The sequence below is a fragment of the Bos javanicus genome, chromosome 11 (assembly GCF_032452875.1).
Source record: "Bos javanicus breed banteng chromosome 11, ARS-OSU_banteng_1.0, whole genome shotgun sequence".
Taxonomy (NCBI): Eukaryota; Metazoa; Chordata; class Mammalia; order Artiodactyla; family Bovidae; genus Bos; species Bos javanicus.
In genome coordinates, this window is record NC_083878.1 from 21,686,407 (window position 1) to 21,702,340 (window position 15,934).

Consider the following 15,934-nt stretch of genomic DNA (forward strand, 5'->3'; position numbering starts at 1 on the left):
CAGTGTAGCTCATTTGTTCAAATCTTCTTTTATGCTTTTAAAAGATAACTTCAAATTTCCTAGATAATGATCTTACACATGTTTGACTACATTTATTCCTAGGCATCTTACTGGCATGTCAGAAAGCTCTCCATCTATGTTATTCATATCTAGCAATTTTGAATTTTCTTATTGGTTCTAATAGTTTAGAGTTGTATATTCTAGTAGATAATCATACCATCAGCAAAAAAAGATATTTTGCTTATTTCTTTCTAATCCTCACAGTTCCCTTTTCATAGTCTAATGAGACTATGTTGTAACATGATGATAGCAAACCTCCTTATCTCATTATCTAGTTTAATGGGAATCAGTTTAACCATTAAATGATATTTTTAATAAGCTGTACTAGATGAAGGACATTTCCTTCTACTGATAATTTCTAAAAAGTTGTCTTTTTAAAAAACCAAGAATGACTTAGATTTTACTGAATGCTTTTTGTGCATCTACTGAAGAGTTATGTAAATTTTGGCTTTTAATGTGCTATACATAAATAAATTTTCTGCTGCTGAACTACCTTTGCTTTTCTGAGATAAAGTCTACTGTTTGATGATATGGAATTCTATTTGCTAGTATTTTATATAAATTTTCCAAAATCTGTTTTCATGAGATTGGGAAACTTTGTTTTCTGTGTAATTTAACTGATTTCACTATCAACAGTGCTAAATGAGTTTGAGCAAGCTCCGGGAGTTGGTGATGGACAGGGAAGCTTGGTGTGCTGTAGGCCTTGGGGTCACAAAGAGTTGGACATGACTGAGTGACTGAACTGAAGTGAGTGTTACTGATTTATTCTGCATTCCTTTCTTGTCTACAGTCTGAAGCAGTTGGTGTATAGGACAGGGACTATTCCTTCTTTTAATAGTGGATAAAAATCCCCTATAAAGCCACCAGGCCTTATGTGGGGAGTCTTAATTAGTAGGTGCTTCAAACAACACGCCTGGCTCTGGGTCCCCATCTTCGGCGGGACACCGCTGGTTTTCTTTACCACTCATGAGGGCGTATCACTTTGAGTTTATGTTTTTTTGCCTTTTTTTTTTGACCTGGCCATGTGTTTTTAAGTATGGATTCCATTTGAACATTTTGAGCAGATGTCCCTCAAAACTGACTTATTATCATCAGTGTCTGCTTGTTGGAGAGAGGCATTCTAATTGGGAGAAAGATTAAAAATAGGACCAAGAATAAGACAAATGAACTATCTGCCCTTGGGCCTTACCTTCTGCTAATGCACATACATGCAAGGATCTTTACTGATAAAGAACACCAGAAAAACCAGTGTACAGCTAAATTAACTGCCATTCATATTCATCAGCATTCTCTCTATTATGGTCATTTTACCTTATTTTTCCTGAATGCAATCATTTTAGAATACTGATTCTGTAAGAAATCTTTTTCCAGAAAAAATTCTTATCAAGCATAATGTAAAAATCGCAAGAAGGAAATTCCATATACTTAAGGATCTGTGATCAGTAGACACAACAGCAAAAATAATAGATTATACTAAATTGTAAAGCACTTATTGGGAAACCCTACAGGAGTCTCAAGAAAATGGAAATTCATAACTAGGTTATGAATAACAATAGTTACTTATTTTGAAAATGCCCAACCTGTAGGGAAGATGACATTATTTACTGATTATATCAAAGTTGTTAAACTATTTTAGGGAATATGTAAAAGCAAAGACTGATACCTCATATTCATTATATCCTATATTAAAAAAAATGAGTCCTTAGTAATATATTTTTATAATTTCAAATAACTATTGGACAAATTATTCTAAGCAGCTGATAATGCAATCAAACAAGAAACACAAAACTCTGACTTACCTATTGATTCAATCTGGAAATCAAAAGTGAGTTCAGATGATAATTTTCTGCTAGATTTTAATCTTCCTTGGAGATTTACTATTTTTATACAACCTATAACGGAAAAAAGTCACTTAGAAACTAAGATAAAAGAAATCTTATTAAGATAAAGATATTCATAAACAAAAACTTACAGTCCAAGCATACAAGAATGGTATCTCTCTCCAGCTGCGTTACATGAGTAACACTTGTCTGTGGGGTATCTACAACACAAACAAACTTGATAAAACTTACAGGAAACAGTAATATTTAAAGCAGAGACATTAAAAAAAGAATTCTGAATATAACTGAATTTGAAATATATATTTTTGGTCATACACATGCAGCGGTTGACTCAGATGGGTTTGGGTTCAAACTCTGATACAAGAGCTAACCTGAGTGAGTGCTTAATGGAGGGTTAGCTATTGTCATTACTGCCGGTAATGCACTATCCTATTCATACGTGAGATTCATATGTGAGATCTATATTATGGCAATGATTAATTTCGGATTTTAAGCTCAGAAGGCCAAGGGCTATGCTTCGTAAATCATTATATGTGGTGCCTAGCACATGCAATAAATATTTACTGAATGAATGAATCAGAAAGTTAATCACTTTGAATACAAATGAGTTAAAAAAATACTGACATATTTTGAGAAGTATGAAGCACCATAAAAATGCAGAGGCATTATTTTTATAATAATGATTTATCCAAGTTCTAACAAACCTAAAATATTTAAATGATTTAGCTTTCCAGGAAGAGAGATGTAATATATCCTAGACTTTGTATGAATATCAAAGCTAAAACTGTTGAGCTGTAGGCCTTGTTTCTGGAGAGTGGTTCTGAAGTCTAGTCTATCAGTCTAGTTTTTTACTTCCCATAGTATTTAGAATCCTAATAAATCCAAGGGCAGCTGTAGTTCAGACTTTCACACATATTCTGTGACTAGCCAGGGTTAAGAAGGATATGGAACAGGCCTCCTATAAATCAGGCCAACCAGATCTTTGTAACTCTTACACATTTGGTGAAAATTAGTCAAGAAGCCAGTCTAGCATTACTAGATAGAAAGCCAGGAAAATGAGATTTACAAATGGCTTATAATAATTAGTTTCCAAACACTGAAGTCATCTGGAGGTCTACTGATGTCCAGCTGCCACCTCCAGATATTATTTAAATGGGGGTGTGTGTGTGTGACTTGATGTATCAAGAGTGTTAAAATCTTCTCAAGTGGATTCTACTATGCAGCAGAGTTTAGGAAACCACAGCTTATAATTTCAGCTCATACAAAACCTTAAACATACTTTCACCCTCTTACTCAACCTCATCATCTCAAAATCAGAAATGAATTATATCTGTTGTATTTAACTTCTAATAAAGGGATTTTATTATGCTAAGATAAGCGATCAAAAGTTCCTGGGATGGAAGGTACAAAACTCTTGTGTCAGGAAATGAGAGGCTCTTCATTAAACAATTAGTAGAAAAGGATTTAAAATTAAAATGGTTGGGAGAAATAAGACAACTAAAATTCACTAAATAAAATATTAGTCAACCAACAATAGAAGGGAAGAAATTAGAAAGCAGGAGTTAACCCCATGTCTGAAAGGGTAGACACTGTCTAAAAAGGGAGAATTTAACAAGAGAATTTGAGGAAGCCAAAGAGAAGCCCCATATTGTTGCCAAGGGCTGGCCATGCTTTCTTTCAATAGAAAGCTCTCCAAGTTCCCTGGGCTTCAGCAGCCATGAGACTGTCTTTAGATTTCTGTTGAATGTGTCTAAATGTGTGATCATTTTTTTTTCCCAATGCCAAAACCTCAGTTTCTTAATTTTTTTCCTTTAGTGAACACTCTTTCAGGCTTCCAACAAATTCCTGTCTAATCAATATTTGTTGGCAAGTTGGATCTTTAACACTTCTCTAAGTTGTCAAAGACTGAGCAAAGGGCCTTCGCAAGACCTTTAAAAATTATCTTCAAAAATGGCCATGCCTATTTTATAGCAAAACATTGTACAATGTCCTTTTTTAGGCAAAAACACAAAAGGAGCTTCATAACAAACACAGTGTTTTAAAAACAAAGATAAAAAGACCTTTAAGGTCATTTTTTTTAAAGTGTAACAGTTTAATCAGATTAATTTACCACAAAACCCAAGTTTTGCCAATGTGTATGGATTGGAACAATGCAACTGAGGGTTTCAAACTAATCAAATTTCTGTTAAGAACTCATTAATTGGAGATATTATTTCCTAAGGTACAAGCTATGAAGGAAGAATGTGCTCAACTGGGAAATGGAGATCAAAATTTAGGAAATATGTTAAAGAATTATTTTCAAGCACCCTCAAACACTTTGGAGGTGCTTTACTATTTACTTAATATTTTGTATCCTAATTACAAATGATTAAAAATATTTATTAAAGTTACCAGGTAGTACCTGTGTATCAATTACAAAAATATACTGGAAAATATACTTAATGCAGCTTTTCCTTTAAATCAGGTTTTCTATTAGCCTCTTGATGAAGGTGAAAAAGCAGAGTAAAAAAGCTGGCTTAAAACTCAACATTCAAAAAACTAAGATCATGGCATATGGTCTTATCACTTTATGGCAAATAGATGGGGAAAATGTGCAAATAGTGTCAGATTTCATTTTCTTGGGCTCCAAAATCAATGTGGACTGTGACTGTAGCCACGAACTTAAAAGATGCTTGCTCCTTGGAAGAATAGCTGTGGAAAACCTAGACAGTGTCTTAAAAAGCAGAGACATCATTTTGCTGACAAAGGTCCATGTAGTCAAAGCTATGGTTTTTCCAGCGGTCATATATAAAATGTGAGAGCTGGACCATAAAGAAGGCTGAGCGCTGAATAACTGATGCTTTTGAACTGAGGTGCTGGAGGAGAATCTTGAGAGTCCCTTGGACAGCAAGGAGATCAAACCAGCCCATCCTAAAGGAAATCAACCCTGAATACTCATTGGAAGGACTGATGCTGAAGCTCCAACACTTTGGCCACCTGATGCGAAGAGTCGACTCATTAGAATAGACCCTTATGCTGGGAAAAACTGAGGGCAAGAGGAGAAGGGGCGACACAGGATGAGATGGTTGGATGGCGTCACTGACTCAATGGACATGAGTTTGAGGAAACTCAGGGAGGTAAGTGATGGACAGAGAAGGCTGGTGTGCTGCAGTTCACGGGGTTGCAAACAGTCGGATACGACTTGCACTACCAACAAGGTTTGCGTATATATATATGTGGTTCTCCACGTGTGGTCCCTGTAGTAACATCATCAACATCCTGGGAACTTACACATTGAAAATCTCAGGCCTCACCCAGATCTACTGAATGAAAAACTTGGGGGTTGGACCCAGCCAAGTGATTCTGACACACACTCAAGTCTGGGAGACACCAGAATGTTTTAAATGTGTCAAACAAATTAGCTATTTCAAAGCAAGTCATCTTCTCTTTTTCCAGTTCAGTAAGTTACTCAAGACTGGATTTTTATGCACTGTACTTGCCTGATGAAAGATATAGTAAATTTATTACTTACAAAACCAGTCTATGCACTGGCCTTAATAATGAAATAAAAACCACAAACCTGATTCTGTAAACCACGAAGAGGTAGAATTTGGATTGACTGTTTCAAATCGAACCACCTGGTTGAAGTCTCTCCCTTTACTGACACCAACACAGACTAAAGGGTACTCCTGCTCAGGAACCACCAGCATCTCAAACATTCTAAGTGGGCATGGTATAGGAAAATCTATGTGCTGGAAAAAAACAAAATATATTACAAAAGGAAAACAAAAGCCAAACAATTTCACGGGAATGCCATTAGGAATGCTTGGTTTTATGAAAATACATAACAGAGTACTCTCTACTATAAAGACTGCTTCTTCTCACAGAAACTCAGGGTATGCAGAAAAAATCCAAATTATGAAGCATCTTATAAAGATTTTAGGTTCAGCACTGTAATTTTTAAGTTAAATACTACACATTTTAGCATCAGAATTGGAAACAGATCCAGCAACTGCATGGCTGGTCTGAGAGTCCCCCCACCTCCACCCTTTGAGGTAGTCTCTTGTTTGCTAATTGGACACTGCACTTCAGTAATACTCCTCTGCCTTCTTATCCAACTGAGCAAACATGGGTGAGAAAACTGAAATGCTAATTAGCAAGCGACATTCCTTTTAGAAGCGTGGACAGGGGAAGAAAAAAAAAAAACCAGAAAAGAAATTAGCCCTGTATTTCAAGTGATTCTGTTCAATAAATTAACTTAATTACAATGCAACTGATTTTCATTATACATAAGCTTAAAATTATTTTTATTTTACTACAAAGAGATTAAATTCACATTCTGAAACTCTGGAAAAATAGAAAACATTCACTTCGTTAGTAATCGGGGGAAAAAAATCAAGGTAACTATACACACCCACCAGAAGAACGAGAATAATAAGGGTTACTCAGAGAAAAGTAGACAAATGCTCGTAACACTGATGGTGGCAGAACAAACTGGTATGACCACAGTGGTTAACTAAATCATTTATTAATGCCAAAGATATGCATCTCTTAGAACCCTGAAATAACACTCCTAGTTATACAACCTACAGAACATGACTGTACACGCACACAGGAGACATGTGCAAAAGTATACACGTTCCATTGCTAAGAGTAACAAACAAACTGAAAGTAACCCAAATGCCTAAAACAGGTAAAACGATGACAGTTTCACACAACCAGAAATTAGAGTGCAATCAAAAGGAACCAACTATGGCTACATCCAACAAGTACACAAACACAGTGTTGCACAAAAGAAGTCAGGCCCAAATGAATATGATTCCACTTCCATACTGCTGAAACATTAGGTAAAATGCTAATGTTTACGGCTATGTGCTATGGTAAAAATGGAAAATATGGGAGCTGCTTTGTAGGGGGGATGGTGCCATGAGGAGCTCTGGGGTGCTGGCAATGTTCTTCCTTACAATAAAAAGCTTTTTAAAAAATATATTAGTCTTACACATATTTTGTTAGGGCTACTTATAATTTATTTTTGTTGCTCCTATAAATGGGCTGTTTTCATTATATTTCCCAATGGCTACTGTTAGTATCTTTAAAAGCTATTGAAATTGATATTTTTTAATTCTGTAGTTTACTTATAAATTCTAAAGAAAATAAATTATAGAGAAAATAAACAGGTGAAATGGGGCTACCACAAGCAATTGCCTTAAAGTGTCAGAAGATACAGTGTGATCCTCAGACTGGAAGGTGAAACTCTGCCCACACCTGTTGTTCCCACATTGCTCCTTCCCCGAAACTGCCTAAGTGCCTCCATCCCAGAGCTCTAGACATGCCTTCAACAAACATTCTATGCCCATGCTCGCTGGGAGCATCCCTACGACCCGGGGATGTGCTTTGGATAAAATCTGTCCTATTTTTAATAAAGCAAAACATTTAAAATAATTCTCTTTGAAATGTGGAAACAACAGTAGGACAGGAAGAAAACAATGCTTCTGTATTTTTTTCCTCAGTGAATTAGAAAACCAACAGATTGTGACTACTTCTACTTAGCTTCCAATAATAACTAAATAATATGTATAAGTCACTAGCAGAAGAGCGTTCCCATAAAATAGTTTTAAAACCAGTTGCTACTGATGATAGTCCTTGAGGGAAATAATTATCTCTTACTCATTTTTTTCTTTTAAAATTAATTTTTTATTGAAGGATAATTGCTTTACAGAATTTTGTTGTTTCCTGTCAAACCTCAACATGAATCAGCCATAGGTATAGATATATCCCCTCCCTTTTGAATCTTCCTCCCATCTCCCTCCCCATCCCACTCCTCAAGGTTGATACAGAGTCCCTGTTTGAGCTTTCTGAGCCATACAGCAAATTACCATTGGCTATCTATTTTACATATGGTAATGTAAGTTTCCATGTTACTCTTTCCATACATCTCACCCTCTCCTCCCCTCTCCCCATGTCCATAAGTCTATTCTGTATGTCTGTTTCTCCATTGCTGCCCTCTAAATAAGTTCTTCAGTACCATTCTTCTAGATTCTGTATATGTGTTAGAATATATTTCTCTTTCTCTTTCTGACTCACTTCATTCTGTATAATAGGTTCTAGGTTTATCCACCTCATCAGAACTGACTCAAATGTGTTCCTTTTTATGCCTGAGTAATATTCCAATGTGTAGATCAGTCCTGGGTGTTCTCTGGAAGGAATGATGCTAAAGCTGAAACTCCAGTACTTTGGCCACCTCATGCAAAGAGTTGATTCACTGGAAAAGACTCTGATGCTGGGAGGGATTGGGGGCAGGAGGAGAAGGGGACGACAGAGGATGAGATGGCTGGATGGCATCACTGACTCGATGGAAATGAGTTTGAGTGAACTCTGGGAGTTGGTGATGGACAGGGAGGCCTGGCGTGCTGCAATTCATGGGGTCGCAAAGAGTCAGACACGACTGAGTGACTGAACTGAACTGAACTGAACTGATATGTACCACAACTTCTTTATCCATTCATCTGTCCATGGACAGCTAGGTTGCTTCCATGTTCTAGCTATTGTAAATAGTGCTGCAATGAACAATGGTATACATGTGTCTTTTTCAACCCTGGTTTCCTCAGGGTATATGCCTGAAGTGGGATTGATGGGACACATGGTGGTTTTATTCCTAGTTTTTTAAGGAAATCTCCATACCGTCTTCCATAGTGGCTGTATCAGTTTACATTTCCACCAACAGTGCAAGAGCGTTCCCTTTTCTCCACACCTTCTCTCTTACTCATTTTTATCTGTCTAATTAAATAGCACTGTACCTGATTTGTAATAAGTACATGAATATCTGCCTCAATTTATGACTTTTATTTATATTGAAAATAAAACAGTGTAGTGAAGCAAAAACTTAGAAAATGTCATGAAGAGTAAGAATACAGAAAACATAAGAATGTTTTTGAATACATCTGGTAAGACTTATAGTATAGAAACATCATAAATACTAATTGAGATAGTATCAAATATAGAAACAAAATACACTCAAGAGAAATTTCAAAGCAGAGAGACAAAGAAAGGAGAATTGGGTTTAGATGAAAGACAGTAAAGTGCATGTTGCTCAGGGAGTTTAAGGAAAGTGGGAAGAGTGAGAAGTCTTAAAGGAGGCCTACAAGTAGAACTGTATGTAAGGCTAACATCCTAGAATCCTGGCAACAGGCCTCATCAGTCAGCACCAAGCTCCCTGGTACCCAGAAAAAAGAAAACATGCATGGGTAATTTTTAAGCTTCCCATGCCGTCAAAATATATATTCTCTCTTGCATGCTCTTTTTTGTATATTTATTTTTAATTGGAGGATAATTACATCACAAAAATATGGAATGCTTCATGACTTTGCATGTCATCCTTGTGCAGGGGCCATGCTAATCTCTGTATTGTTCCAATTTTAGTAATAGTATATGTGTTATCGAAGCAAGCACCTGTACATTCTTAATACAAAAAGTTCCTTTAATAGAGAGAATCTTTCACTATGTATTAAGATAAATAGTTTAACATATCGGGTAACACATGAAATTCATTCATACTAAGGTTTAATCAAACTATTAGTATCCGTGAACAACTGATGTAATGAACTATTTTTCATTTTGATAGAGGTTAGTAAAGAAAGGAATAGGAAGGACATACTGTAACAGACTAAGGATAAAGACAGGGAAGGGAAGGGCTGCAGAAAAATAATTATATACACTTTACCACTCCATCTAGGATATGCTGTGCTTTTGTCAAACAGATAAGAACAAAGAGAAATTTAGAACAAAACCAGGTGGACAGAAATGGGCTGGGTTCAGAAGTTCTGTTTTGCACAATTTATAAGGTTATTTTCCCTTTCAGCTTTTTGTTTAAAGAATTTTTGTTTCAGTGAATTTGTGGAAATATTACTTCAATGGGTGGTAAATTCTTGAAACTCTTTATTTCATTTCTTTAGTCCTAGTTAATTGTGAGGTTAATAAATACTGATGTGAAAATTAAAACTAGATTCCCTAGTCACTCATAAAATTTTAAATAACAGGAAGCCAATACTTTAAACATCTTAATTCTATATTACGTAATTTAGGAAGAATCCACTCCAACTATTTTGATCCCAATTTCTATGGAGATAGCAAATGCTCATGAAATACTAGTTAATCTATACAAAATAGCGAGGAAAACAGCATAAAAAATTCATCTGGTATTTCCTTGGAGTGACAGAGTCAGCACTTCATACATTTTCAGTTAGCTTTTCCTCTAAATTTAAATTTCAGTTGAGTAATATTAAATGTTTTAAAAAATATTCATTAGAGGGACCTCCCTGGCAGCCCAGTAGTTAAGACTCCACGCTTCCCCTGCAAGGGGCACAGGTTTGATCCCTGGCCAGGGAACTGAAATCCCCATGCCATGTGGCACAGCCAAAAAATGTTTTTTTTGTTAAGATTCTAGAGACACAAAGGCACAAAAATCGATCCATGGGAAGGCCTAGGTGAATTAACAGGATGGCAGATATTCCAAACAAATTATTTCCCCTTCATGATGGTTATTCCTTGACTTTTTAAGCCAAATGCCAATCTGTAGACTGTCCCTCTGCTACAGTGGAACAGGTCAACCAGAGAACATATTCAGACAAAATTTTACTGCTCTCTTAGTACCTCCTGTTCTTGATATCAGACTGTGTATGCGATCCAGTATTTCAGACTTCCACTGTCACATCCCTGAACTATCTATCTAGTCTCTTTTAAAACTTCTATCAGGCCAATGGAGTTTTTTAAAAATAATTAGGCAGATTTTCACCACTCTGCCATATAATCCAAAATCATTACATTGTCTTGAGAATTAATTGGAAAAAAAAAAAGTTTTCTTGAAAGAAGAGGAAAACTGATAAGCTTTTATATAAAAAATGATGTAGGCTGACATTCATGCTTACCTTAATTAACATAAATTTCTGCATTGGTTCAACCCATTCTAATAGAACAATGCTAGTTTGAAGTGCCCCACATAGGTATTTATGGCCTGTGTAAGGATTTCTCACTGTCAAGGCAAAAAAGTATATGTAAGTTTTCTTATAATGCAAAGTTTTTACAGTAATAGCTGCCTGCTCCAAAAATAAACAAACGAAAGGTGGAGGCCAGTTCAATTTGTTAATTTGATTGCAGAGTGAAAAAGAAATACTGTTTCAGATAGGAGTGCAAAACTCTCATCACTTCCAGGATTTTTATTTGTATGCTCAAAAACTGCTGGTTATTATGGGGCCAGGGGGTGGGAAGAAGAACTTTAGGTCTTACGGTAGCAGAAGAACTTTAGGTCTTATGGTATCAGAGAGATTAACTGAGACAGCAAGATCCTGAAGAAAGGTTTAAAGCAGATTTGGGGAAATGTTCCCACATGGATAGCTGTAGCACATTTAGGGTGATTTGGGGTGCTCTTGGTAGTACTTATCAGAGGCAGTACTGCCTTGGTCCTCACTAGATGGAGACATTAATCACGATACAGGTTTACAAATAAAAAAGCTGAATTGCCTCAGAGGTTTTTAAGGGAGGAAAGAAAACAATTTTTTGCTTTTCCTAGATACGAATCAACCAGCTAATTGTTACAGGGGTTGAGGAGGACTTTAAGGCTTGCGGTATGTGAAAAGGAGACTCTGACTTGCACATCACAAGCGTTAAGTTTCATGTATTAAAGGTATGAGAGTAAATAACAAGTATACTGAGTGAATAAATGCAGTCTCAAAAGCCATTACTAAGCAGAATGGTGAATGATTAGTAACAGGCCCCTTAGAGAACAGGGTATGGTAACGTGCTGTAATAACATCATTCTCCATTTATTTAGTCAATAAATTATTTGGGAAACAACTATGTGTGCAAAGTTCTACATTAGGTTTAGTTTACATGAAAATAGAATGGGCAATACATTTATTTTACTTAAGGGAGAAAAGTAAACTATTACTGGCAGGATATTCTGGAGTACTACGGTTTTATACTAGATTGAAAAATGGGCCTCACAGCATCCTCTTATCCACTCTGCAGAACAGGAGAGCTGTGTGAATTTGGATGGTTTACTTACCAACACAACACTTCTGACACCACTTGGTTTCAGGGATTTTTGCTGATACAGCAAATTTCCTAAATGGAAATGGAAATGAATATATAATACATGTAGGTGAAGTTAGTATATGAAAATACTACTGTTATAGAACAGTGGAGAAAAGATGAGTTGTTTAAAAACTGGTCCGGACATAATGGGTTATCTATTAAAAACAAGAATAAACTGGATACCTTTCTCAACCCCTCTCTAATCAATTCCAAATGGATAAAGAATTTAAATATGAAAAAACAAAACTATAAAATATATAGATTTTTGAAGAATATGACCACAGGATTACTTTTAAAAATGCAAAAATAGATTATACAGGAAAATAATAATAAACTTAGATTTTGTTTTTTCACTGATGTATCCATAGCACCTCAAACTATGAGTGGCATTCAATTCGTTGAATGTATTTAGTAAATTATTAACTTTAGTTTACCAAAAGACAGAGCTGAGAAAGTAAAAAGACGAGCCACAAATTGGGAAAAGAACAGGACTCTGTTCTGATAAAAACGGTATCCAAAAGTTAATACATTAAAGTTTATGTGCCTTCCACTGTTTGGGAGCTGTATATGACTTTAAAGCTTGGTGGTCAGTTTCCATGCCCACAGGAATTTAAGATTTATCAAGTTAGAAAGCAGAATGGAGTCATGCTCTAAGGAGGCAGAAAAACAATAGCAGAAAGTGGCAGCTGGGAGAAAAAATGGGGCATATAAACTATATACGAAGAAAGAAACTTCCTGATACCCTTAAGTCCAACTATAGATACTATAGTACAAACATAATAAATCAAGTTCATTATCACAACTAATTAATTCATCATGAAAAGACACAGTTAAACTCAGTGTAATCTATTTTAAGAAGACGGAAATGCTTGCAGTATATTTTAAAAGGATTTCCTTTGAAAAGTTAATTTTTAAAAAGCTTTTGTGCGCAAAGTGGCAAATCTTAGCTATACTGTAAACTCAGTAATTAACGACAAATTTTTAAAGTACTTAAAAGTTAAGGTTCTATATTAGTTGCTTTACAACTAATACTGTAAAGGAAGAATGGTTACATTACAGAAGTATTGTAAAGTACAATTTATACCAGACTCAGAAGACTTTTACTTAACAAATAAGGTCCAATATAATAATAACCAAAATAATAATAATGACTAAACAGAGGAGTAAACATAATTAAAAATCCCTGTAAGTAGAAAAACAAAACACCTAAATTTATAAGTATCTTCTTATAAAAATCTTCAATTAATAAGTCACTTAAATTTTCTAAGTTTAGAAACTACTTTGAAAAAAATTCAATTCATTCAAATTGACACAAGTAAGTCAAAAGCACTATATGTGATATAAAGTTACAAGCAAATTAGAGGAAAAAAAAATTAGTTTTAACATTGTAGAAAAACAGTTCAGAAAGAAAATGTTTGATATAAGTGGAAAAGTATAAAGTAGAAAATTTTAGAATATGATAGACACTTCTGAAAATATGTTACTTTTTACAGTTTTCTTCATTACATATGATTTCTACAAACCCAAGCTGAGAGCTTTTTTCAATTTCTGTAGTATATCTATTTTTTTTTAATAAATGCATTCACATATTATCTCTAAGGATGAAAACATAATTAAATGTACAATTACCTTGGCAGTATTCTGTCAGGAAGTTTGTGTGCTGGAATAGAAACGGGTAACTTTTGCATTTGTCTTGCATAATCAAAAAGCCCTGGTAAATTATGAGAATAAAGCTGAGAAGCTTTACCTGTAGAGAAAAATAAAGGTGTCACAAAAGCTGATAACATAAATAGGAACAACAACTGTAAGGTTTTTAAAAACTAAAAGACTTACCAGATATTGACAGTAAGCAATTGTTCATTACATACAACCATGTACACCTTCGGGGAAATAGCTGATAAAAAAAAGCACAAAGTTTACAGAGAATAATAGGTAACGGCAGTGTAAATATTCACATATTAACCATGTAGCTGTCATATCATTAGGCCAGTTTTTAAAAAGAAATTTATTTTTAATAGAAAATCATTTTATAAGGTATTTAAAACAAGATGCTACATATACATATTTATATGGAAGAAAAATAAATTAGTGTAATTTCATTATCTAAGTTCCTACATTATATGATTAGCTCTATTCTCCTTATGGTACAGACTATGTAATCTCAAACTAGATGAGGAAAAGGACATTTTCAGACAATGTCTATTCCTTTATTTTGGTTCTTGAGTTTTCAGTAATTAAAACTCTCCTGTGTACTTCCAAAAAATGGTCTTATCTGGGCATATGGACATGCCTGGCTTCTGGAGCAGAAGAGAGGAAAAAAGATCACGGTGTCGTAAAACATAAGAGTATGGAAACACTAGGTATGGAGGAAAAAAGGCTGAGAGAAAATGCTGAAAACCTATAAATCATAAAGGACATATATACAGAATTCATTACTGATCATCAGCATGGTACACAAAGCTCTGGGGTGTGGCACCTGCTTACTCACCCACCTTCATTTATTGTTATTATTCTATGCTCATTCTGTACTCTAGCTGAACTGACCATTCATAGTTCCCTACTCGTGTCATGCAGTTTGTTTCTCTTGTCTGTCTGTCAACCTTCTATTCACCATCATTTATGGTCCATCTTAAATGTCTCTCCTCTTCTCTCCACAGGTGGTGCTAGTGATAACCACCTCTGGGGGTTACACTTTATACTCACTCCTAGTGTGACATCTAACTGGAAGTACAATATGTTGCGGTTACTGGTTTATAGGTCTATTTTCTCTGTTAGATCATGAGCCACTTGAAAGTGAGCACTACTCCTGTGAATAATCACTGTGTGGATCACAACAAACTGTGGAAAATTTGAGTACGTCTCCAGCACTGAGTAAACAGGACATGCTCTAGGAAGGTTTTCTAAACAAGAGACAGCAGCAAATCACAGCACTGAAACTTATTCCTTATTTAATGTCTAGGTATAATAAATTAAGAATATTTTTTTTAAAGGGAGAAACACAGAGTAACATACCTGTTCCATTGATGTTTCATGAAGTTCGTTGAGATTCAAGGTATAAATCCCCTCTTCAGCACCAAATATCAAGTACTGATCTGAAATGACAAAATAATCCACTGATTTTGATGTATAAAATTCTTTTACAAAAGACTTATATAATCTAACATTTAGTGTGTGTGTATATATATATATATATGCATTAACATATGAAAAAAGAATTGCTATCGTCTATAAAGCAGTATTTCTTATTTTAATGCAAGTAAGTAGTTAGAAACTGTAGCTCAAAGAATTGATTTATATGCAGTTATCAGCCTCAAAGCACTGAAGAAAACTTTTAGAACAGGTTCTGAAGAATGGCATGTTAGGACTCCTCATTCATTGCAGAGTGCTAAGGACTGATAAGAGAATCTGCAACTCCTTTTCTAAATTCCCTCTTGGAGAGGATCACGTGCAAATGACACATAGAATGTAATCCAGGAAAAGTTGATGAAAACTCAAAATATTTTTGCAGATGGTCTGTTATAAGCATAGCATCAAAAAACCAAGATCTGACTACTGCCTCTTTAAAAGGTTAACTAAACTTGGATACCTGCTAGGGTGTTCAGTATCTTCTAGAAGACGTTACAAGTCTGGTCATGGTCCTGTTCGATCACATTTTATGATCATATCAAAAAGTAGGTGAAGAACTTCTCCAGACTAAGCTGAAGCATCCTACAAACAACTTAGAGTGTCAAGAGCATTCCTCAACTGCCCAGTGTTTAGGGTTAGTACTGGGAAATTAAACTTTGTGCTCAGACAGGACTGAACGGGGTTCAAACTGCAGCTCTACTACCGACTGTGAAACAACGAGCCTCTCTGAGTGCTGTTTTCTTTACCTGTGAAATAAAAGTACCCACATCTTGGCTATTTAAAAGATTTAGCAAACCTGTGTGTGTGTGTAAGAGACATCAAGCATGTGCACATGTGTG

At 35.2% G+C, this 15,934-nt stretch overlaps 1 protein-coding gene and 1 non-coding gene across 4 annotated transcripts in view; both read right to left on the minus strand.

The window, feature by feature from the left end:
• MAP4K3 (mitogen-activated protein kinase kinase kinase kinase 3) overlaps nt 1-15,934 on the minus strand; it is a 183,324-nt gene that overhangs the window by 6,296 nt on the left and 161,094 nt on the right. For all 3 annotated transcript variants that reach the window (XM_061432144.1, XM_061432143.1, XM_061432145.1), the window contains 8 exons: nt 14,982-15,061; nt 13,803-13,863; nt 13,599-13,716; nt 11,941-11,999; nt 10,805-10,908; nt 5,461-5,632; nt 2,033-2,101; nt 1,860-1,952 (listed from right to left, as the gene is read on the minus strand). In XM_061432144.1, the coding sequence (XP_061288128.1) occupies nt 1,860-1,952; nt 2,033-2,101; nt 5,461-5,632; nt 10,805-10,908; nt 11,941-11,999; nt 13,599-13,716; nt 13,803-13,863; nt 14,982-15,061 (756 nt within the window). The remainder of the gene's footprint in view (nt 1-1,859; nt 1,953-2,032; nt 2,102-5,460; nt 5,633-10,804; nt 10,909-11,940; nt 12,000-13,598; nt 13,717-13,802; nt 13,864-14,981; nt 15,062-15,934) is intronic.
• On the minus strand, nt 9,220-9,327 carry LOC133257936 (U6 spliceosomal RNA). The gene has a single exon (XR_009739783.1). It is a non-coding gene; the product is annotated as a U6 spliceosomal RNA (small nuclear RNA).